Genomic DNA, 27,412 nt, shown 5'->3' with positions numbered 1-27,412 from the left:
GCCTCCTTCAAGAGGAGGAAGGCCATAGAATTCTTTCATTTTAAATCTTTTTTATACTGTCATGTGGTACTTGGGGGCTGTGAGATTTAAACATCCCCATGAATATGCTTCCTTTAGAATTTAAGATCCCATCACCTTGGGTCAGGAAATGATATTGTTGGGTCACCTGAGAAATAATAATTGATATTTTAATGCACAGATTTCTTGATGTAATTCCTTTTGTAGAGCAAATGGTATGAGTGAAGGTATGCTCTCATATGGGGAGGATCAAGTCCTTCTCTGTGCCCTAGGTCTGAGTTCTTACCTTGAGGATTCAGAGCTTTTTACAGATACCCCTTAGAGATCATCTAGTCTATAGTACAAGCCCAAGAATTTCATTTCTGTATGGAATGTATGGCTATATCCCTAATTATCTTGAGGAGGATGGGCTTCTCAGATGGGGAAGAATTGGTTGACTTCCATTGTCCTGGGAAGCTTCCCAAGGCACTTCCTTTGAAAGGAAACTTAACAACTTTTTTGACCTTCCTTTTTGCCTTCTTTATCTCTCTTTTGGAATGATCCGCAGCAGAGTACATCTCTGGTAGGAACTCCCCCATTCCCAAGAGCATTTTGTGATTGCTGAAAGGCAAAAACCCATAGGGAGTTGCATATGCTTGATCCTGTGGGCCAAGAGGAAAGTTTCTAGCAAGTTCCTGGATTGGAGAAGCAATGGTGTAAACTCTTAACTACTTGGCAGATATGGAGAAAGAACCACATCACTTAATTGAGAGAGCTCTTGAGGGCTGCTTTTCTAGCATCTCCAAGTTTGAAGGTTTTAGGACAAGTTTTTGTTTTTTTTGTTGTTGTTTTTTTTTTAATCCTGGTGGAGGAGTTTCCTAGGTGGAACAGTTCTAGAATCTGGCATTCTAGCAGAAAAGGGGAATTTCTGAGTAACTTCTGCCACAAAAGTTACTATATGTCACCCCATGTTGGAGACATGTCAAGAAAAAGAAGGTTTAAGCAGTGTGTCTCTCGAAAAGAGAAGGAAATGGGAAAATACTTAAGAATCCCAAATACACTTTCCTTCTATGAGTCCAGGAACCCTCAGAGTAATATGATAGATACTGTTGGGGTATTTGTGGGGTGAAAGAGACTCCTTGGGATGCCTGTGTACTGAATATGTAATAACCTCAAATTTACTTCCTTTCCAGGAAATGCAGGAATTTAGATGAAAAAATAGGACTCAGAAAAGAGGGAAGAGCATTGTTTTAATTGTTTATAGGCTATTGTGAATCCTTCCTGTGTTTTATGCATTTATTTATGTGCTTCTTTCTCTGAACTTTTTGTATTTTCTGTGGAATAGAATAAAGACTGGTCTGTATCCAATTAAAGTATTGTTTCCTTCAGTGCTTACACGTGCCCTGGGAATCTCATTACTTTTATGTGTGCAAACCTAGACGTCAATTTTATTTTGAAATTTTTTCTAGAGTAAACCTATTAGGATCATAATAAGGGGAGAAAACCTCTTATTATGATTTTTTTAGGGTAATTTCTAGGATTGAGCCTGGTCTGCGGAAATGTGAAACTTGAATCTTTGGGCATTTGGTTATAGAAAGAATCAATGATGGTACTGTGGAAATTAGTCTGAATATATGAGCAAACCCTGAAGTTCCCAGATGGGGGCCTGGCATATGGCTACCTTGACTTCCATGCATGAAAGCAACTCTAGAGGGAACCATGAAACTCACTTCCATGGTAGACATGATTATGAGCAAGTTGGCAATTTCTTTAAAGAATGTTGGGAATGAGGAAAAAGTAGGAATAAATAGTGATTCATAAGCTCACCAGGATTCTTTGAGAAAATTAACTGACAATATCTATAAAATGGAATTATTTATTTTGATTTATTTAGATTTTAAAATGATATTTCCTTATCAAAGGTTGTTTAAAAAAATGAAATTGCATGAAATTAAAGGAACCTCTGTCACTTACAAGTTGTGTGATCATAATTTAATGTATTACTTTCTCTAAGTTTCCTTATCTGTAAAATGGAAATAATATTTGCCTTCTCTACTTCATAAAATAAAAATAAAAATAAAAACACTTTTCATGTTTTTAAGTACTTTATTATTGTGATGGTGGGAAAATAAAGTGGGGATAAATAATGGCCTTTCTGGATGTAATTCTTTGTTTTCTATGTGGACCATGATATCAGGGAGGTGATTCACATGCAAGTGAATTGGATTGAAATGAGGGAAGGCTCTGAGAGGTTACCTGTCTCACTTTTCTTTCCCGAGCCATCTGGGTCAAATAGCAAAATATAGATCAGGAAGACCTCTCTAGATGTAGAAATATAAATAATAGACTCAAGGACTAATATTATCTTACATTTTAAGTCTTATTTTATTTATACTTCTTATTTTACCTCTTTAAATTCCAATTACTTTCTAGAATAGTCAGATCAATTTATGGTTTCACCAACAGTGTATCAATCTGCCTATCTTTCTATGGAGGCTGCTAGGTGGCTCCATGGATAGAGTACTACTAATCCTGGAGTCAGGAAGATCTGTGTTCAAATTTGGCTTAAATGATCAATAGCTGTATATTCCCAAGCAAGTCATTTTGCCTCTGTTTCCCTTAATCTACTGGATAAGGGTATGGAAAACTGCTCTATTATCTTTGCTGAAAAAAAGCCATATGGGGTCATAGGATGACTGAACATCAATGACTGAACCTAGCCTTTCCAAGTTTGACTTTTTCAAATTGTTTTGTATCTCTAGAATATCATTTTTTTTACAAATGATCTAGAAAGTGAATGCCCAGCAAAACTTACTAGTTTGCAGTAGTTAAAATTAATCTTTTCTGGAAGGTAGAATGCCAGATAGAGCTAGATCTTGGAGAAAAAATTCCTGAGATTGTTTATGAAGGCAGCAGACTGGCAGATGATTGTATGCAAACATAAGTTTCTAATAATCCAAATTGTCCTTAAAGATGAGTTAGGAAGACCCTACCTTTAATTGTCAGTTTTTACCTACTATTAGGACTATGAAAGGGCTTTAATAGCTCAAAAGTTCTTTAATAATAAATCATTGTGGACTGCTCCTCTAAGACATGAGTCCCCTGTGCTAATGCAACCATACAACTCCAAATACTCAGTGCTGAGGGTCAACTTGTTAATTGTGAGATATCAGTAAACATTAAAGGGACTTGCCACCCTGACGTTGCAGTCCAGAATGTGGCGTTCAGGAGGGAGAGGTAGAAGTCTGTTGAAAAACTGTAGATGGGGATAGAAGCAAATGAATGGGCATGTAACTGACCACAGGTGCTCACCTGTAGCTCTAGCACCTGCTTAAAGGCAGTTAGATGGTACAATGGCTAAATTACTATTCCTGGAGTCAAGAAGACCTGAGTATTTCTGGCCTTGGACACTCGGCAGCTATGTGACTTTAGGTTTAACCTTTGGCTGCCTCAATTTCCTCATCTGTAAAAGAGGGATAATAAAAGCACCTACCAACCAAGGTTGTTGTGAAATAATGAGATAATGTTTATAAAATACTTTGACAGCCTTAGCACTGTATGAATATGTACTATTGCTATTACAGTTAATACTGCTTAGAAAATCAGTATGATACTTTTTTACTTAAGCGCTGAACCTCAGTTTCCATATCAGTAAAAGTTTGGATAATAACATCATTGACTTTTGTCCCCTTAACAATCACGTGAGATAAAGTATATAAAGTTCTTTGAATACCATAAAGAACATGAGAAATTGCTATTATTACCTCTTAGAAATTTGTAGTAATAGCTTTTTCTTGGAGGACAATTAACCAAAGATAAGGGAGTTAAGAGATCATTCAGATAAGAATTCTACTTTGTCTAACGTTCTTTCTCACAGATAGATAAGGAGAGAGGTTGGTAGATAAAAAGGTAAATAGAAAGAAAAAGAGATGGATAGGCAGAAAGGTAGGTATATAGATAGATGGACAGATAGAAAATGAGAGAGATTGGTAGATAAAAAGGTAGATAGAAAAGGAGAAAAAGATGGATAGATAGGTAGATAGATGGACAGATGGATGGATTAATAAATGGAAAGCATGTAGTAAGATTTTACCTAGTACCATATTAAATGGTGATTTTTTTCAAAGGCTGAAAATAAGACAATTCATGCTATAAAGAAAATTACATTCTGAAGGGGGGAAATGGTTGGGATGGGGAAGGACAGCACATAAAGGAAAGGTAAAAAATATGAGGGAATGGGAGAAGAGGCTTAGAGATGGCCAGAGTTTTTTAGAGGCCTGCTTCCAGAATAAGATGAGATATAAACACCTCTTAGGGTCTAGGATCTGAGAGGAAAGAGTCCAAGGTTCTGATGGGAAAAAAATGAAGATGCTTTCTAGGGCATGATGATAAATCCTTCATGTTTTCTTTTTTAAAAAAATTATTTATTTTTTATTATAGTTTTTTATTTATAACATATATGCATGGGTAATTTTTCAGCGTTGACTCTTGCAAAACCTTCTGTTCCAATTTTTCCCTCTCTTTTCCCCCCACCCCCTCCCATAGATGGCAGGTAGAGCAATACATGTTAAATATGTTAAAGTACATGTTAAACACAATATATGTATACATGTCCATAGTTATTTTGCTGCACAAGAAAAATCGGATTTAGAAATAAGATAAAAATAACCTGAAAAAGAAAGCAAAAATGCAAGCGGACAAAAACAGAAGGAGTAGAAATGCTATGTTGTGGTCCACACTTATTTTTCATAGTTGTTTCGCTGGGTGTAGCTGGTTTTCTTCATTATTAAACAGTTAGAACTGATTTGGGTCATCTCATTGTTGAAGAGAGCAACTTCCATCAGATTTGATCATCATATAATATTGTTGTTGAAATGTACAATGATCTCCTGCTTCTGCTCATTTCACTCAGCATCAGTTTATGTAAGTCTCTCCAGACCTTTCTGAAATCATCCTGCTGATCATTTCTTACCGAACAATAATATTCCATAATATTCATATACCACATTATTCAGTCATTCTCCAATTAATGGATATCCATTCAATTTCCAGTTTCTAGCCACTGCAAAAAGGACTACCACAAATATTTTTGCACATACGAGTCCCTTTCTCTTCTTTCAGATCTCTTTGGGATATAAGCCCAGTAATAACACTGATGGATCAAAGGATATGCACAGTTTGATAATTTTTTGAGCATAGTTCCAAATTGCTCTCAAGAATGGTTGGATGCATTCACAATTCCACCAACAATGTTTCAGTGTTCCAGTTTTCCCACATCCCCTCCAACATTCATCATTATCTTTTACTGTCATCCTAGCCAATCTAAGAGATATGTAGTAGTATCTCAGTGTTGTCTTAATTTACATTTCTCTGATCAATAATGATTTGGAGCATCTTTTCATGTGACTAGAAATAATTTCCATTTCTTCATCAGAAAATTGTCTATTCATATCCTTTGACCATTTATCAATTGGAGAATAGCTTGATTTGCTACAAATTAGAGTCAATTCTCTATATATTTTGAAAATGAGGATTTTATCAGAACCTTTGACTGTAAAAACATTTTCTCAGTTTCTTGCTTCCCTTCTAATCTTGTCTGCATTAGTTTTGTTTCTACAAACATTTTTTAACTTGATATAATCAAAAATTTCAATTTTGTGATCGATAATAATCTCTAATTCTTCTTTGGTCACAAATTTCTTCCTCCTCTACAGGTCTGAGAGGTAAACTATCCTATGTTCTTCTAATTTATTTATAATCTCATTCTTTGTGCCTAGATCATGAACCCATTTTGACCTTATCTTGGTATATGGTGTCAATGCTTAGTTTCTGCCATACTAATTTCCAATTTTCCCAGCAGTTTTTATCAAACAGTGAATTCTTATCCCAAAAGTTGGGGTCTTTGGGTTTGTCAAACACTAGATTATTATAGTTATTGACGATTTTGTCCTGTGAACCTAACCTATTCCACTGATCAACCACTCTATTTCTTAGCCAATACCAAATGTTTTTGGTGATCACTGCTTTATAATATAGTTTTAGATCTGGTACAATTAGACCATCTTCATTTGATTTTTTTTTTTCATTAGTTCTCTTTTGTTCTTCCAGATGAATTTTGTTGTTATTTTTTCTAGGTCATTAAAACAGTTTTTGGGAGTCTGATTGGTATAGCACTAAATAAATAGATTAGGTAGTATTGTCATTTGCTCGACCTATCCAAGAGAACTTAATATTTTTCCAATTACTTAGATCAGACTTTATTTATGTGGAAAGTGTTTTGTAGTTTTGCTCATATACTTCCTGACTTTCCCTTGGCAGATAGATTCCCAAATATTTTATGCTATTGACAGTTATTTAAAATGGAATGTCTCTTTATCTATAGCTCTTGTTAGTGATATATAAGAAAGCTGGTGATTTATGTGGATTTATTTTGTATCCTGCAATTTTGCTAGTTGTGGATTATTTCTAATAGCTTTTTAGTAGAATCTCTTGGGTTCCAAAGAGATTTTAAAGAAGGGAAAGGGACCTGTAAGAATGTTTGTGGCAGCCCTTTTTGTAGTGGCCAGAAACTGGAAACTGGGTGGATGCCCATCAATTGGAGAATGGCTGAATATTGTGATATATGAATATTATGGAATATTATTGTTCTGTAAGAAATGACCAGCAGGATGATTTCAGAAATGCCTGGAGAGACTTACATGAACTGATGCTGAGTGAAATGAGCAGGACCAGGAGATCATTATATACTTCAACAACAATACCATATGATGATCAATTCTGATGGACATGGCCATCTTCAACAAAGAGATTAACCAAATCAGTTCCAATAGAGCAGTAATGAATTGAACCAACTATACCCAGCGAAAGAACTCTGGAAGATGACTATGAACCACTACATAGAATTCCCAATCCCTCTATTTTTGCCCACCTGCATTTTTGATTTTCTTCACAGGCTAATTGTACAATATTTCAAAGTCCGATTCTTTTTGTACAGCAAAATAACTGTTTGGACATGTATACATATATTGTATTTAATTTATACTTTAACATATTTAACATATATTGGTCAACCTGCCATCTGGGGGAAGGGATGGAGGGAAGGAGGGGAAAAGTTGGAACAAAAGGTTTTGCAATTGTCAATGCTGAAAAATTACCCATGCATACATCTTGTAAATAAAAAGGTATAATTAAAAAAAAAAAAGAATCTCTTGGGTTCTCTAAGTATACCATCATATCATCTGCAAAGAGTGATAATTTGGTTTCCTCATTAACTACTCTAATTCCTTTCATCTCTTTCTCAACCTTTATTGCCGAAGCTAGCATTTCTAATACAATATTAAATAGTAATGGTGATAGTGGGCAACCTTGTTTCATTCCTGATCTTGTTGAGAATGGTTCCAGTTTATTCCCATTACATATGATGCTTACTGATGGTTTTAAAGAGATGCTCCTGGCTATTGTAAGGAAAAGCTCATTTATTCCTATACTCTCAAATGTATTTAATAGGAATGGGTGTTGGATTTTATCAAATGCTTTTTCTGCATCATTGAGATGATCATATAGTTTTTGTTAATTTGGTTATTGATATAGTCAATTATGCTAATAGTTTTCATAATAGTAAACCAGCCCTGTATTTCTGGTATAAATCATACTTGGTCATACACCACATCACACCATAATACACACATCATGGTGTATTATCCTGGGGATGATTTTCTGTAGTCTTTTTGCTAATATTTTATTTAAGATTTTAGCATCAATATTCATAAGGGAGATTGGTCTATAATTTTCTTTCTCTGTTTTCAACCTACCTGGTTTAGGCATCAGTACCATGTCTGTGTCATAAAAGGAATTTGGTAGGAGTCCTTCATTCCCTATTTTTTCAAATAGTTTATATAACATTGGAGTTAATTGTCTTTTAAATGTTTGATAGAATTCACATGTAAATCCATCTGATCCTGGGGATTTTTTCTTAGGGAGTTGATTAATAGCTTGTTATATTTCTTTTTTCTAAAATGTGACTATTTAAGCAATTTATTTCTTTCTCTGTTAATCTGGGCAAGCTATATTTTTGAAGGTAGTCATCCATTTCACTTAGATTATCAAATTTATTGGCATAAAGTTGGGCAAATTAACTCCTAATTATTGCTATAATTTCCTGTTCATTGGTGGAAAGTTCTTCCTTTTCATTTTTAAGACTAACAATTTGATTTTCCACTTTCCTTTTTCTAATCAAATTTACCAAAGGTTTATCTATTTTGTTGTTTTTAAAACCAACTCTTAGTTTTAGTTATTAATTCAATAGATTTTTTTTTACTTTCAATTTTATTAATTTCTCCTTTTAATTTTAGAATTTCAAGTTTGGTATTTGATGGGGTGGGGGGGTTAATTTACTCTTTAGCTTTTTAAGTTGCAAGCCCAGTTCATTGATCTTCTCTTTCTCTATTTTATTCAAATAACTCTCCAGAGATATACAATTTCCCTTTATGGGAAAATTTGGCTGCATCCCACAAATTTTGGTATGTTGTCTCATGTTGTCATTCTCTTGAGTGAAATTATTAATTGTGTCTATGATTTTCTGTTTCACCCATTCATTCTTTAGGATGAGATTATTTAGTTTCCAATACTTTTTGGTCTATTTACCCCCAGCTTTTTGTTGAATGTAGTTTTTATTGCATCGTGATCTAAAAAGACTGCATTTACTATTTCTGCCTTACTGTATTTAATTTTGAGGTCTTTATGCCCTACTATATGGTCAATTTTTGTATAGGTTCCATGAACTGCTGAGAAGAAAGTATACTCCTTTCTGTATCCATTCAGTTTTCTCCAAAAATCTACCTTTTTTAATATTCTATTTACCTTTTTATTTGTTTTGTTTTATGGTTTGATTTATCTAATTCTGAGAGTGCAAGGTTGAGATCTCCCAGTATTATGGTTTTGTTGTCTATTTCTTCTTGCAGTTCTTTTAACTTCTCCTTTAGGAATTTAGATGCTATACCACTTGGTAAATATATGTTTAGTATTGATACTGCTTCATTATCCTTGGTAACCTTTAGCAAGATATAGTTTCCTTCCTTATCTCTTTTAATTAGATCAATTTTTGCTTTTGCTTGATCTGAGATAAGGATGTCTACCCCTGCTTTTTTTTTTTTTTTTTACTTCACCTGATGCATAATAAATTCTGCTCTAGCCTTTACCTTTACTCTATATGTATTGCCCTGCTTTAAATGTGTTTCCTGCAAACAATATATTATAGAATTCTGGCTTTTGATCCAATCTGGAATCTGCCTCTGCTGTATGGGAGAGTTCATCCCATTCACATTTATGATTAAAACTACTAATTCTATATTTCCTGCCATCTTATCATCCCCAGATTATATTTTCTCTTTCTTTTCCCCCTTACCCCTCTCCCCAGTATTAAACTTATGGGCACCACTTGCCTCACACAGGTCTTTTATTTCAAGTCCTCTCAGCCCTTAAATACCTTAGTATGATTTTATCATTACAACACACTAAGCATGTGCTAACTAGAGAACCATTACATCATTACATCATATTGAGCAAGTGCTAACTATAAGTATCCTGCTATTGATATGTAAGTGCCTCTTTACTGTAAGTATTCCTTGATTCAAGTAGGACACAGGTGGTCACGCCATCCTTGACTTCTCAGGAAAGCTGAGAGCCCTTAGGGGAGATGAGGAGCTGAACAAGACTTTGTCAGCAGGTTCCCTCTAGGCTGAAGGGTCTTATGCCTTACCCAGAGTTCCCCCACTATTTGCGGCTCTCTACAAATATGAACAAGGCTCACAAAGGTATAATGATAAATGATCAAAAGGTACAAATAACGACCATGGGGCTATATCATGCATATCCTTTGACTTAACCATACCACTACTAGGTGTGAATCCCAAAAGAGAATTTTTTTTAAAAAATGAAAAGAACTTACATGTACAAAAATATTTATAGCAATTCCCTTCTCAGGACAAAAGACTAGAAAGTGAGAGGAGAGAAACCCATCAATAGGGGAATGGCTGAATAAATTGTAGTATGTGGTTATAATGGAATATTATTTTTCTGTAGAAAATGATGAACAGGATACTCTCTGAAAAACCTGGAAAGTCCTCAGTAAACTCAAGCAAAGTGAAATGTACTGTGTACAAAGTAATAGCAATGTTCTGGGATGATCAATTATGAATAAGTTTGCTATTCTTAACAATACAATGATTCAGGACTACTCTGAAGGACTTATGATGAAAAAAAAATACTATCCATATCCAGAGAAAGAACAGATTGTATCTGAATACAGATTGAAGCATTAAAAAAATGGCCTATCCGTTTGAAAAAAAACTAAAATAAGTATAGATTTTCTGCCTTTTTTTTTTTTTTTGGTTGTATGCCCAATTCATTGATTTGTTCTATTTTTTGTTGATGAAAATGCATTTCCCTCTAATAATTTGCTTTGGCTGCATCTCAAATGTGATGGCTTGTCTCATTATGAAATTATTTAATGTTTTTATAATTTTTCTTTGACCCACATAGTCTTTAGAATTATATTATTTATTATCCATTTAAGTTTGAATTCTTTATTCAAATGCCCTTTATTGATCATAATTTTTATTGCCTTGTGGTTAGTAAATGATATGTTTAATATTTCTGCTTTCCCACATTTGGTTATGAACTATTTATGCCCTAGCATATGGCCAATTTTTTAAAAAGTACCAGAAATAACTGAGAAATATTTATAAATTCTCATTCAGTGGCTGCCAGAGATCTCTCACATTCAATTTTTCTGAAATTCTATTCAGGCCTTGTTTGTTATTATAATATTTGTTGAATATTTCTAATATTCTAACACTTAAAATATTTTCTAATATTTAGTTTTGCTGAATCTCTTTAGTTCAGTTTGCTTTTCCTTTGAATACGGAGATGTACTGGGATATTGTGCATATACATTTGGTGCAGAGATATAGATATATATAGATAGATATAGATATATACATAGATATAGATATGATTTTTTTCTATACTATCTTTAAACAGGTACCCTACACATTTCTTTTTTGCCATATTTGTTTTTACAATAACTTTGTGATCATGGCTTGACTGAATTCATCTAAAGCATGATAAATTATGCTTTACCCCCTCATTTTTTTAATTTTATTTTTTATTATATCTTTTTATATACAAAACATATGCATAGGTAATTTTTCAGCATTGACCCTTGCAAAAACTTCTGTTCCAACTTTTCCCCTCCTTCCCCCAACCCCCTCCCCTAGATAGTAGGTAGTCCCATACATGTTAAATATGTTAAAATAAAATATATGTTAAATACAATATATGTATACATATTTATACAGTTATCTTATTGTACAGGAAAGATTGGATTTAGAAGGAAGGTAAAAAAGCAAAGCTAAGAAGAAAAAAACAAAAATGTAAGCAAACAACAACAGAAAGAATGGCAATGCTATGTTGTGGTCCACACTCATTTCCCGGTGTTCTTTCACTCGGTGTAGCTGGTTCTCTTCATTACAGATCAGTTGCAACTGATTTGAATCCTCTCATTGTTGAAGAGACCCACGTCCATCAGAATTGGTCATCATGTAGTATTGTTGTTGAAGTGTACAATGATCTCCTAGTTCTGCTCATTTTATTCAGCCTCGGTTCATGTATGTCTCTCCAAGCCTCTCTGTATTCATCCTGCTGGTCATTTCTTACAGAAGAATAATATTCCATAACATTCACATACCACAATTTATTCATCCATTCTCCAATTGGTGGGCATCCCTTCATTTGTATCCCCTCATTTTTACTACAAATGGTTATGAATGTTTCAGGTGTATTTCTTATAAACAGCATATTTTTGGATTCTGCTTTCTGATATATTCTACTATTCATTTCCATTTTATGAGTGTGTTTACACCATTCATGTTTAATTGTTGCAATTCATAACAGTTCAGTTAATTTTGTATATTTCCCTCCATCATAATTTCTTATATTTCCCCCCTTTTTTTCTTTCTCCTTATTTACAAATAAGTTAAATGGAGAAAGAATCTACAATTAAGTGAGTGGATAAAAAAAAAATCTCTTTTACATTAGTTATCTAAAATGAAAATGTTCTAATTCTGTTTTCTTGCCTTGACTTTACCTAGTCCAGATCCTCCTCATAGATTTTTTACTTTCTTTTTCTACCTTGAATAAAATCTTTGTGGGACACAATCTGAAACTTAAATTTGACTTTCTTTTATTTGTTATTTCCAGGGTAAGTGTTGGTCCTTGCTTCTGCTGTAGCTGTAAGGATGAGGGTGGACTGGATATGGATGATATGCTGGTCTGAGCTCCCCTGCAGGGCTCCTGGCATGGCTTTGCCACCAAAACGTAATTTGACCTGTCTCTTTCAAGTGACATAAAATAATAACCAAAACAAAAAAAAGCAACAGTTACTTCATAGTCTTTAGAAAGATCCAAGAACACTGGTTTCTTTCCCTTAAAGGGCAGCCTCATGCTGCACTCACTGTGATTCTCTTGCTATGGCTTTGGATGCCCTGAGCAATCCCTGAATCTATTAGGAGCTGGCTCTGCTCCTTCTTACCTGCTCTAACAGCCTATACCCAAGATCCCAGTAAGATTTATTACAGTTTGATTTGGCTTCCACTTCCCTTGGCATAGGGCCTCTGTGAAGATGCATAGACTTCTGGCCACTTTCTTATGCAGTCCAAGGCTGGCTCATTATTCTCCTTGATTACAGTTTGAACAGGACATAGATCTCTTTTTAGAGGATTCTCGATCTATTAATCAAATCCTTCTTTTATGTCTTTGAATTTTGCATTCCCAACTGTCCATTGTACATATCCAACTGAATGTCACATGGATACCTTAAACTCTACATGTCCAAAACTGAACTCACCACCTGGTGCACATCCCTATCACCTCTCCCTGGATCATTGGATTAACCTTCTGGTGTACCCTCTGCAGATCTCCTTTCTCCAGTACTTCTCCCACTCACCTGTCAAGGTGATTTCTCTAGTGCTCAAATCTGAACACATCAACCTTTCCCTCTCTACTTAATAAGCTTCATTGTTGTTCAATTGTTCCATTGAATCTTATTCTTTGTGACCCTCTCCATGGCAAAAGTACTAGAGTGGTTTTCCATTTCTTTTTCCAGTGGATCAAGTCAAGGTTGCCCAAGGTCATAGAGATAATAAGTGTCCAAGACCCTCTGAACTCAGTTCTTCCTGACTTCAGGCACAGCACTCTATCTATTGATAGATCCCTCTAATAGACTTGAGTGGTTCCCTTATAAAACCATCCACAAGCCGGCCCCTTCCTACTTTTCCAATCTTTCTCATACCTCACCCCCTTCTCATCCTTTGTCCTCCAGTGACATTAGTTTTCTTGTTGCTTTTTCCCAATACTTCCTCTCCCAAGCAGATGTTTACTGACTGTTTCCAGATTATGTAATGCTTTCCTTTATTCTCTCTGCCTCTTGGCTTTCTAAGGGTCTTTGCTATAGTCCTTCTGCAGGAAGCCTTTTCTAGTCCTGCTTAGTGTTAGCACCTTCCTTCAGAGATTATCTCCAGTTTATCCCGTTTTTATCTTCTGTACAAATAACCTGTTTCCCTGGAACTCCTTGAGAATAAGGGCTGGTTCTTGCCTTTTAAAAAAATTTCCATTGCTTAGCACAGTGCCTGCCTTACAGCAAGCATTTAATAAATGATTGTTGACTTTATTTGGCTCCTTTATATATCTTTGTTGGGGTGTTTATGGGAGAATTGGGCTCTCCCAAGGTCTTTCATCTTGTCCTCTTGACCTGAAAGTGCCCAACCTTCTCATTTTACTATGGGGAAATTTAGGCTTAGGAGAATTTATGACTTGTGCATGGTCATATAAGTAGAATAAATGTCCTAACTGAAAATGAAACTTTGCTCTTTTGATCAGTCCTTTTCCCATTATACCTGTGTTAGTTGGAATTTTTTTTAATTGCTATTACATTTCTAATGTATTTCAAGTAACAAATTTCAGGAATTTATTTTATATCCTAAGGAAGAGAATGACTATTTTCTTGGTATGGTGAAGTGGCTCTATATTTCTGGTCAGGGGATTTGGGTTGCTAGAGTCCTGACCCCCTTATATGACTCTCCAGTTCCTTTTCAGCTGGGCAGGTTAAATAGTAAGGTAACACAAGATGCTGCAGGTGACACTAGGACCAGCTGCATTTCAGTCCACTATGAATGTAGCTTGAACAGAGGATGGAGAGAGAGGGAGGAAGGAGGAAGAAAGAAATCCATCTCTTTTTTCTCTCTGCAGAAAGTCACATTGATGAGCCTTTTGGGCTTCAAAGGGAGAAGAAAAATCATTAGATATCTGGGCAGCTAAGATAACCAGGTCTGGGGAGAATTCCTGTCATTTTTGTTTTTTGGGGAGAAAACACTGAGCAACAAGGCTCAAAAATCCCTCACTTTTTTTTAGTATAAATGGGGTTCCCTCAGTAAGCCTATACATTTTATTGTATACCTTTACAAACATGGTTTTTGAGAAGGAGAACATAGCTTCTTTAGAATTCCTACCCTGGAATCAGGAAGAGTTCAAATATAGCCTCAGCCACTTATTAGCTTTGTGTCTCTGGGCAAGTCACTTAATCATGTTTGCCTCAGTTTCCTTATCTGTAAAATGAGGTGAAGAAGGAAAGGACAAATCCCTCCAACAAATCTTAAATAGAACCACAGAGAGTTAGACATGCTTGGAATAACTGAATAGCCCATTATTATTGTTATTAAATGTGATAATAATTGTAAAGTGTTTAACACAATTCCTGGTATATACTAAGCACTACTGAGTACATACTAAGAGTTAGATATGCTTGGAATAACTGAATAACCCATTATTATTATCATTAAATGTGATAATAATTATGAAGCACTTAACAGTAAGCAATATATAATAAACACCATGTATTTTTATTAGCTGGACACCAGATAGAGATAGATTTCATTTGGGCCCATTCTAACCATGAGAAGGGAAGGAAAAATGAATAGAGGCAAGGCTGGAGTTTTTGTAATTTTATATGATGCATTATGAAATGCATAGAGATCCTGCCATCTTTTGATTTTTATTTCTTTCTCTAAATTATATGCATTTCTACCCATTTCCCAGTTGGTAGCCAGAGAGGGAAAGGTGGGTAAAGAAACCTTTGGGTTTATAAATACCAAATTGTGTCTCAGCATCCATCTAATTTTTATTTTTTACAACTTATTTTTATTCTTTTCTTAACAAATGCCAAATTAAAATAGACATCTCCATATACATAGTAAGATGGGAAAACAACAGACCTCTAGTAAGTACAGCTGACTTTTCTGTTTAAAAATATCAGACCAACATGGAACTTTCAAAACTGCCCTGCTTATCTGTAGTTCTTTCTGGATCTCCTTTTTTCTTCTCGGCATGTCCCCTTTTTTCCTTTTCTCTTTTCTTTTTTTTTCCCCTTACCTTCCCTTTATCCCCTCACTAGCAGAAAAAAAAAAGAAAATAAATGAAGTCTTTGTAAGAAATATGCATCATTTGGAAATATGCCAAAAGGGCTATCAAACTGTGCATACCCTTTGATCCAGCAGTGTCTCCATTGGGTTTGTCTCCTAAAGAGATCATTTAAAAAGGGAAAAGGACCCACTTATACAAGAATGTTTGTGGCAAAAACTTTTTTAGTGGCAAGGAATTGGAAACTGAGAGGATGCCCATCATTTGGAGAATGGCTGAATATGGTATATGAATGTTGTGGGAACAATCAGCAAGATGATTTTCAGAGAGGCCAGAAGAGACTTAATACAAACTGATACTAACTGAAGCAAGTAGAACCAAGAGAACATTGTATACAGCAACAACAAGATTATGTGATGATCAACTGTGATGGACTTGTCTCTTTTCAACAGTAAGGTGATTTAGGACAATTTCAATAGACATGATGGAGAGAATCTTCTGCATCTAAAGAGAGGACTATGGGGACTGAATGTAGAGCACAATATAGTATTTTAACTTTTTCTATTGTTGTTTGCTTGCTTTTTTTCTTATTCCTCCCCCCTTTATCCGATTTTTCTTGTGCATTATGATAAATGTGGAAATTTTTTTAGAAGAATTGCACATGTATAACCTATATTGGATTACTTGTTGTCTAGGGGAGTGGGGGGGAGGGAAGGAGAAAAATTTGGCACACAAAGTTTTGCAGGCATCAATTTGAAAACGATCTTTGAATGTATTTTGAAAATAAAAAGCTATTATTAAAAAATTTAAAAATAAGAAATGTACATCATAAAATAAGACAATTCTTACATTGACTATGTCCAAAAACGTGTGTCTCATTCTAGACCTTGAGTCCATTACCTATCTGTCAAGAATTGGGCAGTGGGCAGCATCCATTTATTCACTTATCTTTCTAGTTGGTAACAATTGTACATCCAGGTTAAAACCCAATTACTTTTTTTTAAAGGAACTGTGACTTAAAACACAAAGCATCTATTTCATGAAAGCTGTAGATAGAGACAGCATCTTTGAGTACTTTGGCTTTGGGGAAGATGGTTCAAAATTGGTAAATGTCTTCTTAGCTCATGGAAAGCCAGGGCTGGATAATTTCTTCAGGACTGACTTAGTTTAATTTCATCACTTTCCCAGTGAGGATGATAGGGACAAGCTTGGCAAGATCTTCAGGCTCCCAAAGGTAAAAAACAGTGGGATTTTGTTCAGTTAAATAATGACCTAAAATAAAATCTTCCTTCTTGAATACTACTGATAGTTCCTACTTTGAAGATTAGATGTCCCCACCTAGAATGAAGTAAATAGGTTCATTTTCATTAAGGGCACTTGCCTTTTCTGTCAATGACTTACTTTTTGGAGGAGTTTTTTTGGACATTGATTTTATACTCTGATTTTCTGTCTCTTTCCATCTCAGGTTGAGAGGATCGTAGACAAAAGGAAGAACAAGAAAGGAAAATGGGAATATCTCATCCGATGGAAAGGTTATGGCAGCAATGAGGACACATGGGAACCGGAGCATCATTTACTGCACTGCGAGGAGTTTATTGATGAGTTTAATGGGCTCCATGTGTCAAGAGAGAAGAAGATTAAGTCTGGGAAGCAAACCAACACCCCCAAGTTCCTAAGAGAAAGCCGAGGAGCTCCTATCGAGAAACTGTCTCATAGACCTGAATCAGGGAAGAGCAAAGGGAGTTCTCACAAACGAAAGCGGATGAACCCTTCCCTCCAAAAACCAAAAAAGGGGTATACCTCAAAACCCCAGTCAGGAGGGGACAGGGCTGCCAAGACTGTTTCTTACCGAACTACACCCAGTGGCTTGCAAATCATGCCATTAAAAAAGGCACCCAGTGGGATAGTGAATGGAGATGCCAGTCACGAAAAGGACGTGGGACACTTTGGGGATGGCTCCCACCCGCCCGGCTTGGATTTGAATGAGCCCGAGGGAGAGCCCGATATGGCTAACGAATGTCCAGTTAGCCACGACTCAGTGGTTGCGAATGGAATCGGTATGTGAATTAACTGCTTAAATACCTTCTCTTGGGTTTTCTTGTGCCCACGGCAGACAGAGTGCCATTCACTGGGGAGCCATTATTGTCCTGCTGCCTCTGTAGCCTGGTGGGGGAAAAAGCAAAGCCTTTAGATGGGGGCGGACATCTGGTAATTCTCCCTTCATCTTTCTCACCCAGGGTCATATGGACTTGGTCATGGGCCCACAATAGTTATAGACATGTATGCATGTGGGGAGGTCAAACCTTTGAAGCACATGTCTGGTCACCAGCCACAATGTACAATGAAACTGAAATTCCTGACTGCACTTCAAGGGAGCCAAGGCCATGGTAACACCTTCATAGTAATGTTTTGTGGGGTCTTTTCCAAAGCCCCTCATTCACAATGGCCGCAAGGGGCTTGTATGTACCATGACAAGAAGGAGTTCTCCTTGGAAAATATTCAACTTGAAGTCCCTACCCCTCTTCTCATCATTTCCCTGGTGTCTATGGCTCCATGGAAACTGTGCAAATGTGTGTATGTGTGTACACACCTGTGTGTACTTATCTCTCTCTCTCTCTCTCTCTTATATATATATAATATATATGCATATGTTATATATAACTCTATATATGGATCTATAACTAGGTCTATGGGAATTTAGACTCATTCTTCTCCAGGATTTCTGTGTATTTTTCAGAGCTACCCTCATATACAGGATCATTTGTCTTCTCCCTGGCCTTTCCTAGAATACTTTGGTGGAGGGGGTGCTAAGGCCTACTTTGTGGAATGCTTCTCCAGCCGGCTCACATCTCCCTTGGGTTTCAGACAGCTGGCTCCTTGGTAGGGATGCCTGAATTCCCACGACGACTGCTCTGAGGGTACAGAGAGGCTAGAGAGTGCAGGTCTGAACCAGCTCCGGCCGCAGCAGCCCCTTTGTATCCTCTGCAGGGTCGCAGGCCTGCAATCCTTGCCTCAGGTCCTGCACACTTAGCTGGTGATGCTGTTGGTAAAGTGCTGGGCCTGGGGTCAGGAAGACCTGAAGCTCAAACCCGGCCTCCACCACAAGCTGTGTGACTCTGGGCAAGTCATTTACCCTACCTAGGTTTGCCACCACTATAAGATGGGGATAATGATGGCCTCTTCATCCTCAGTGTTGTAAAGATGAAATATTTGTAAAAAAAGTGCTTTCCCCAGCCTTGAAGTCAGGAAGACCTGAGTTCAAATTTGGCCTCAGACACTTAACACTTCCTGGCTGTGTGACTCTGGGAAAGTCACTTAACCCCATTGCCTCCCTCCCCCCCCCAAAAAAAAAATTTTAAAGTGCTTGGCAAATAGTGGGTGCTCTATAAATACTTAGTCCCTTCCTTCCTCCTTCATTTCTGTGGGATTGCTTCTGCCTGCATTGAGAGAGTTTTAGGTTTCATTGCCAGATTTTTAAATATTAGGCAGTCAGGAAAGCCCTCTGTGGGACGGAATGGTCCATATAGAGCAGAACTGTGCAATCGAGATGCCCTAAGTGGGAAGGCAGGTGAGGAGGAGGTGGGTCAGGGCAGGGTGAGTCAGGGCATCATGAAGGATGAGGCTGGGCTAGAAGGGGTGGCAGGAAGGGAGGGGGACATCTCCAGATAAAGTCAATGTTAGGGAAGTCCATAAGCATTTGGTAAGCACTGTTCATGCCGGGCACTGTGGCCAGCACTGGGGATACCAAAAATCAAGAAGGTACCTGCTCTCAAGGAGCTGACAGTCTAATAGGGGAGACGATAAGCAAACACCTGTGTCTAACCAGAGTAAAATCAGGATGAATATGAAACAATTAATGGAAGGAAGGCGCTAGAATTAAAATGGATTGGAAAGGAATTCTATTAAGGCAGGATTTTAGCTGGATGTGAAAGAAGTCAGAGCCAATAAGTGGGTGGAGATAAGGCAGAGTAGCCAGTTAGAGAGATGGCCAGAGCAAGAGATGAAGTTCTTTGTTGGAGGAACATCAAAAAGACCAGTGAGACTATCATCCTACCGAACATCCTTGAGCATTAAGGAAACTCTCACTGGAGGTTCCAAGAATTAGCCCCGTATTCAGATTTCTCTTTGTCTGGTAGATGATTAGTGAAACTTTGCATCTCAGAAATGGAGGCCATATTAGTGGCCATCTAAGCAGCCAAGTGGAGCAATGTAAGGCACATCAGACCTTGGGCCAAGAAGACATGAGTTCTTCTGATTGACAACTCTTTAAATATTTGAAGACCTTGAAGCTTTTTCTTTTCCAGACTGAAGATCCTGTTTATTCAAACAATATTTCCCCTACCAAAATTACATTCTGGCTACTGTTGAATCCTGAGCCTCCTCCAGTCAATGGAGGTCACCTAGAAACTATTCTGAGTTTCTAGGGGATCAAAGGCTTTAGCTCTTGTTCCCAACCACATATTAACCTTCATTTTCCTCCATAATATTTCAGTGAATATTTAGAGGCAATTCTCCATTTCAGAATAGGAATTTTCTCAAGAGGGGATTTATCTTTCCCATTAAACTGGAAGTTAGCTCTCTGAGGTCAGGGATTCTCTCTCTTTCTTTATAAAAGATCTACCTGAGGAGAACTATTTTTAGACTTGAGTCTTCATAAAGACAATTAATCATAGCACAGAGGGGACCCTGAACGCTTGAGAGCTAGGAGAGTGGAACCTAAGTTCTGGAAATTCTCTCAAACTTGAAAGTCTTTGCCTATAGTTTCAAGGACTAAGTTCCCAGGATCAAATCATCAACAATTTACCTTCAGGTGGGTGAATTCTTTTGTTGTTCACAAACCATCATGATGATGGTCTGGGAAAGCTAATTTGAATTAGTGGAAAAGGGTCTTTAGGCACAGATGTAGATGACATGAATTCAAATCCCAGCTCTACTAAGTCACAGTTGTCTTAAAATGAGGTTGGACTAATTGGCTTCCAATTTCCCCTCCAGCACCAAATCCAAAAACCTTTGGTCCCACAACTGGATGATTTCTAAGGCTCCTTCTAGGACTAAGAGTTTGTGACTGTTTCATAAGGCAGAGAGGGATTCTCTGTGATTAAAACCCTGGCCTTTTGATGTATTGAAGTAAAAGTGGGTATTATTTTAGTGATTCCCACATGCAAGCATCCTAGCTTCATTGGTGTTTCTATTTCAAGAAAGAACCCTGTACCTTCTGCCAGAGAAACACAGGATGGGTTAACTGAGACTGACTAACATATGTAAGATCTGCTTGTTTAAAAGAATCATTAGCTTTGTTCTTGGGAAGGGAAGCTGGTATGATTGCCATGTGGACCTGTATGTAGCAGGGGCCAGTTTTAATGATGCCTTTTCCCAACAGCTGATGATCCCTATGGAAATCTTGCTCTCTCTCTTTGTATGCAGGGAAACCAGAAAAGGAGTCCCAGTAAGTTAGGACCCAACAAGATCTTTGTCCTCTTCCTTGTTTACCTACTGAAGATCAGATGGGTGGGAGTTCTAAGCTATATTTTCCCATCACTTAGTACAGTATCTGGCCCACAGCAGATGCTTAATAATTGTTTTAGGCAGCTAGGTGATGAAGTGGATAAGATGCCAGGTCAGGAAGACCTGAGTTCAAATTTTACCTTACTTACTAGCTATGGGATCCTCGGAATTCCCTTCACTTCTTTATGCCTTAGTTTCCTCAACCATAAAATGAAGATAATAAAAACACCTACCTCATGGGATTATTGTAATCCTTAGATGAGATTTTACTTACAAGAATCACTTAGTATCCTACCTGGCATATATAGTTATCCTCTTCCCCCTCAAAGGTGGATTCAGAATTGGAGAGAATGCATGCAGTCATCTCCTTATTTTATAGGAGAAAGAGCCAATCATGGTTAGAGAAAGTGACTTGAAAGATCATTTCCTTATTTTGTAGAAGAAGCTGATGAGGGTTAGAGAAATTAAGTGACTTGCCTAAACTAACATAATTAAGGAGAAAGATTTGATTTGAACTCAGTTCCCCAACTATGAATCCAACAGTCTTTCTACCGCACAATATTGTTGTGACTAAAAGGATTTAAAGTAGATTGGATCAAGAATAACGAGAGCCTGGATTCAGGTTTTAGTTGGCCAGGAAATTCCTGTGTGACCCTTGGAAAAATCATTTAGTCTTTTTTCTACTTCCATAAAATGGAAATAAAAATACCAACTCCTATCTAGATTTTGAAAATCTAGGGAAATAAGAAAAATAGGGACATTTCATTATTGTCTTTGATAGGGTCATGGATTAGAAACTCAGAGGCAGTCAGACCAAACTTCTAAAGTTTACAGATGAAGAAACAGGGGTACAGAGAAAAAGTTAGGTGACTTGCTCAGATTAACCTATCTAGTAAATACCCGAGCTGGATTTGAACCCAAGCCTTTTTGCTTAACATGTTATCTGATATATATATGCTTAACATGTTAACTGATATATATATCAGTTGGTCTTACTGAATTGAAACTGCTTTGTAAGCTATCAAATACCATCCATCCATATATGGTTGTTATAAGGTGGTTATTATATAATATATACATAATATATTATATTACACATATAATATATTATATACATAAACAAATATATATATATATATATATATATATATATATATTTGTTTTACTAGTGCTAGGAGGTTAAATAGCTAAGACTTTCCTCCTAGTCTCAAAAGCAAAAGGAAACTCATACATATCCCATGAAACTGCTTGAAATGTGTGCTTTTGTCCAGTGGGAGTAAAAATTTTTTTTAAGGAATGGGGGCCTTTGGGAAGATTTCTGCTAATAGTTTCTATTTACTTTCTATTAAAAAACATGAAAGGAAGGAAGGAAGGAAGAAAAGAAAGAAAGAAAGAGAAAAAAGAAAGAAGAAAAGAAGGAAAGAAGGAAGAAATAAATAGAGAAAGAAAAATAGGGAGACAGAAAGGGAAGGAAGGAAGAGGGAAAAGAAGGAAAGAAAAAAGAAAGGAAGAAGAGAGAAGAAAAGGAGAGAAAAGAAGGAAGAAAGGTAGAAAAGTAGGAAAGATGGAAGGAAAGAAAGGGAGGGAAGAGAGCAAAACAAGAAGGAAGGAAAGGAGGAAGGGAGGAAGGAAGGAAAGAAGAAGAAAGGGAGGGAGGGAGAAAGAAGGAAGATGCTTCTTTCTCTTTTCCAGTACCCAGAATGATGATCGGGGGATTTAGGAAATGCCAGGCTGCTCTAAGGGAGCATGTGTTTTGGAGGTGGGCTGTTGCTTTTCTGTATTATTTTAGGTTCTCTTTGATAAATGCAGAGCCTACTGAAAAGCGGCTTACATAACACATCTTACTCATTGAGGCGGACTCCCCTGAGCCATATTGTGAGAACAAATGCTAAGCTGCTACTATGTCTGGGTAGGATTCTGATGGTTCGGCCCACAAGGATCCATGGGGCTCCCTCTGCTGATGTCCTTCTCTGCTGGGACCTCCATGACTTACTACCATGCTAGGGGTTGTAGGTTCTGTGCCAGAGGGGTCCAAGTCCCGGCAGGTGGGCCCTTGGGAGTGGTATCTGCACACTCAACCCTATGAGGAGTATCTGGAAGAGAGGAGACATTTCATACATGCTTGTCGAAGCACAAGATTTTTCTAAACAGTAAACCTCAATAAGCGTCTATTACTGCTTCACAACTGCTCACTTTCAGGAAGTTTTAATTTAATTATTTTTATTATTGTTGTTATTTAAAATTTCTACATCCAGTCTTGAATTATTAATATATAGAAAGGAGAGTTTGCGCTTGGCTTGTATTTGTGAGTTGAGGTTGTCCTGTTACTAGGAGGGTAGAGATCCTTAAAACAGGGTTTTTGATTTGGAGCTGGAGTGGACCTCATGGATCATGTAGTCCCTGTCTTTTTACATATGAGGAATCTGAGGTCCACAGTAGTTAATCAATTTGTCTCAGGAAGGGAGAGAGAAATTGATTCCAGGTGTTTTGATTTCTAGTCTAGTCGCCATCCTAAGGCATCATGCTCTCTGACAAACCCAGCAATATCTGTCACCCAGAGTCCAACCTGGCCCAGAGCTGCCTTCTGGAGGTTAAGCACCAGGAGAGGGATTGGTTCTGCTCTAGAAAGTCATTTGTATTGTCTGCTGAAGTGTGGAGTGGCTCAGGATCAGTGTTGGTGGAGGAATCATCACCTGCAGAGGAGATCATGAAGCTTTGGAAGTCTGCACTGACTTAGTAATAACTTCAGCTCTGCGGGAACAGGAAAGAAAATCTGACTGTCCCCCAATGAACCAGATCCCCACCCTTGAGACGGACTACCTTTTACCTGCTCCTGTTCTGTGATCTGGAGGTCTAGGTGGAAAGGGGAGGAGTGGAATCCATCATTGAACAGGGGATGGATATCCCAGGTGGGAATGGACTAGCAAAATGACTCTGGATGCATCCTGGGGGCAAATGATTTATTCTCCAGCTGAGATGTTAAGCCCTTTGGTTTTTTGTAATAATGATTTTTCTGCTTCTCTGCTGTGATGGCAACTTCTGATAAAACTCAATTCATTTCAATTCAGTAAACATTGATTAAATATGTGTGGCAGGTGTTATCTTAGGTTTTGCAGAAATAAAAACAAAAACTAAACAGTCTCTGCTTTCAAGAGGCTTACTCATTGAGGCAATTAGATAGCACAGTGGATCTAGAGTCAGGAAGACCTGAATTTATATGCATTTTCAGACTTTTGCTAGTTTTGTGACCCTAGGCAAGTTAGGCAAGTCACTAGGCTTCTGTCTGCTTTAGTTCCCTCATCTAGGGATAATAGCAACATCTGCCTTTCAGGGTTGTTGTGAGTATCAAATGAGATAATTAAAAAGCTCTTAGCACAGTACCTGGGTACAGATTCTACTGAATGTTAGTTAATGTTATTATATCATTACTGTTATTGGGAAATATGTATGCTGTATATTATGCACTTATATCTGATATATTTATATCAAAAACTATTTTGTATTTACCATGTACATAGGACATAATAAATTTTAAAATGTCAATTATTTTGTTATATATGTATAAATAGGTTATATACATATGTTATAGATGTATAAATAACAAATGCAAAAATTATTTATATATAACAAATATATAACTATATTATATATTATATAGTACATTATATGAAATAATATGTAATAAATGCAAAATTATATATAATGTTATTTATATATCTAAATGAAAAATAACAAAATAATTGTTATTTATATATAACAAATGCAAAATAATTCTTATTTTAAAGTTTTTATATAAAATTTGTATATTTTTCTGGTGCCATGTTTGGCACCCAGGTATCACATCTAGGCAGAATCAGTACTGAAACCCTGAAATCTGGGGCCTGAGCCAAATAGGATTACCAATTGTAGGAATATATATGTATGAATATATGTATGTATAGATGTATATAATAAATATACATATGTATGTGTATGGGTATTTGAGTAAATAAATAGTAAGTGCAAAATAATCAACTTTAAAATAACAATTATTTTGCATTTGTTATATGTAAATAGTATATATATATATACATATATGTGTGTATATATATACATATATATATATGTATATATATATATATATATATAATCAAGAGAGAGAAAGAGAGAATGCAAAATAATTGTTAGGGAGGCATTAACAATGGGAGGATAAGAAAAGACCTCATAAATTAGATGTCACCTGAGCTGAGTCTTGGAAGAAATTACAGATTCCAGGAGGTGACTTTCAGGAGGGTAGCATTCTCCTGAAACAGGGAAGATGGAGCCAAAGGGATGTCATAAATGAAAATTACAACTAGGCTAGTTTGACTGGGACATAAAAGCACAAAATGCAGTGATATGAATCATATTGGATGGGTTGAAGACAGATTATGAAGGGTTTTAGAGAACAAATATAGGAATTTGCAGATTTCCCTGGAGACAATAGGGGGAATCTGAAGCTTCCTGAGTAGGGGAATATGATTAAGCTAAATTTTAGGAATTTCAGTTTGGCATCTATAGAGAGAGGAAAGTCCTGGTGTTGGGGATCCCAATTATGTGCTGCTTCAGTAGTATAGATGATAAAGGCTTATACTGGAGTAAAAGTCGTGTAAGTAGAGAGAAGGGAATGGATGCAGGAGGTATTGATGAAGTAGAACTAACAAGGTTTAGCAGCTGACTGAATGAAGACTAATCAAGACTCAAGAATGAGTCTGATGTTACAAGCCTGCATAAATGGAAGGCTAGTGCTACCCTCATCAGAAACGGGGAAGTTTGGAGAAGCTTGAAATACCCTAGAGACACCCATCAGGGTCTTAGAGATGGCAGTACAGAGCTTAGAGTGATAAAGGAGTTAGATTGGTAGACTTGGGAGTCATCTGCATAGGTAGGATAATTGAATTCATCAGAGCTGTTGGGTTTCCTGGTGGAGAAAAAAGAGAAGGCATGGGACAAGATCTGAAGTATATTCACAGACATGGGATGGCACAGGAACGATGATTCTGCAACAAGAACATGAGAAGAAACACTCTGGCAGAAGGAGAGCCAGAAGACAGCAATATCCCAAATCCCCAAGAAAGAAATAGCCTCTAGGAAGCAGCGGCGTGGTCACCAGCTTCCCATGATTCAGAAAAGGCATCCATCAGTGGTAGGCAATGGACCAGAACCCTGTTCTCTTGGTTCCCAGAGTAGTGATTTTTTTCACAAACTACATCTCACTCACTAGTAGTCCAATCACAAGGAAATTTCCTCTTCTATAAAATGTGTGCAATAAGAATTGAACAATTACTAATCAGTACTGAGAATAATGGCAATCAGATCCAAGTCATAACATGGGAAGGGACAGATTAAATGTTGTGGAAGGAGATACATCACTTATTCTCCCATCATCTTTCTTTTCTGATGCCATGTTTGGCATCCGAGTGTCACATCTAGGCAGAGTCAGGACTGAAACCCTGAAATCTAAGGCCTGAGCCAAATAGGATAACCACTTGTAGGAATAGAGAGACTTAACTAGTAAGTCTTTAACCTGTCAAGAGGCAATTTATATGGAGTCCCAGGGAAGTGACTCTTCCATTCAAATTGTTTCTCTAAAGTTTTAGATGTTATTTTTTTAATGGCATTAGCTAGCATTCTTTCCCCCTGCTCTATACCAAAGTGTCATGGTGGTCCTGGGCAAGGCATATCCATTAAATCTCCTGCCACATTTGCCCCAGCCCACTTTGGGCTAATATTACAAGGTCAGCACAAGATTGTGCCTCAGAAACATTAAAGTGCTATGCAAATGTTAATTACTTTTATGCTGATTGCTGATCATCTTAGAAAATTACGCATTTCAGTTATTCTCCTCTTATGCTCTATATGCCATAGTGAAAAGAAGATGAGATTGGAATCAGAACTGAGCTTAAAATTTGCTTCCTATCTCCCTTTTTTGGCTAAGCTCCTAACTTTCTCAAGGTCCCTGGTTTTTTCTTTCTAAAAATAAATAAAATATGAATGACTCCATAATACTCTTCACATAGTAAAAGTAATAAACATGACAATAGTTATTGCTCCAATGGTTCTTTGCAATTTATGATTTAAATAAACTTTTATAATTTACAAATATTTTCTCCTAAAAGTAACTTTTGTTTTTCAGTCATTTTAACTCTTTGTGATCAATTTGGGATTTTCTTGAAAAAGACATTGGAGTAGTTTGTCATTTCCTTCTCCAGCTCATTTTACAGAAGTGAAGGAACTTGCATCTAGTCATGCATCTAGTAAGTGTCTGAAGCCACTTATGACCTCAACTCTTCCCGACTTGTTCCACTGCAACCACCTAACTTCTCCCCTGATAGGGATGAAGGGAGAGATTACCAGCTCTTCCATTGAGGCATAGATAAATAATGTTTTTCCTTCACATGTTTACTGAATAGAATTAGAT

General features: G+C 36.8%; 1 protein-coding gene across 1 annotated transcript in view; it reads left to right on the top strand.

The window, feature by feature from the left end:
* The window catches only part of CDYL2 (chromodomain Y like 2), a 241,129-nt gene that overhangs the window by 141,415 nt on the left and 72,302 nt on the right, over window positions 1-27,412 (top strand). The window contains exon 2 of the mRNA XM_031950348.1: window positions 16,934-17,525. Coding sequence (XP_031806208.1) covers window positions 16,934-17,525 — 592 coding nt within the window. The remainder of the gene's footprint in view (window positions 1-16,933; window positions 17,526-27,412) is intronic.

This window comes from Sarcophilus harrisii, chromosome 2, assembly GCF_902635505.1.
Source record: "Sarcophilus harrisii chromosome 2, mSarHar1.11, whole genome shotgun sequence".
NCBI classification, from domain to species: Eukaryota; Metazoa; Chordata; class Mammalia; order Dasyuromorphia; family Dasyuridae; genus Sarcophilus; species Sarcophilus harrisii.
This window is presented reverse-complemented; position numbering and strand designations above follow the sequence as displayed.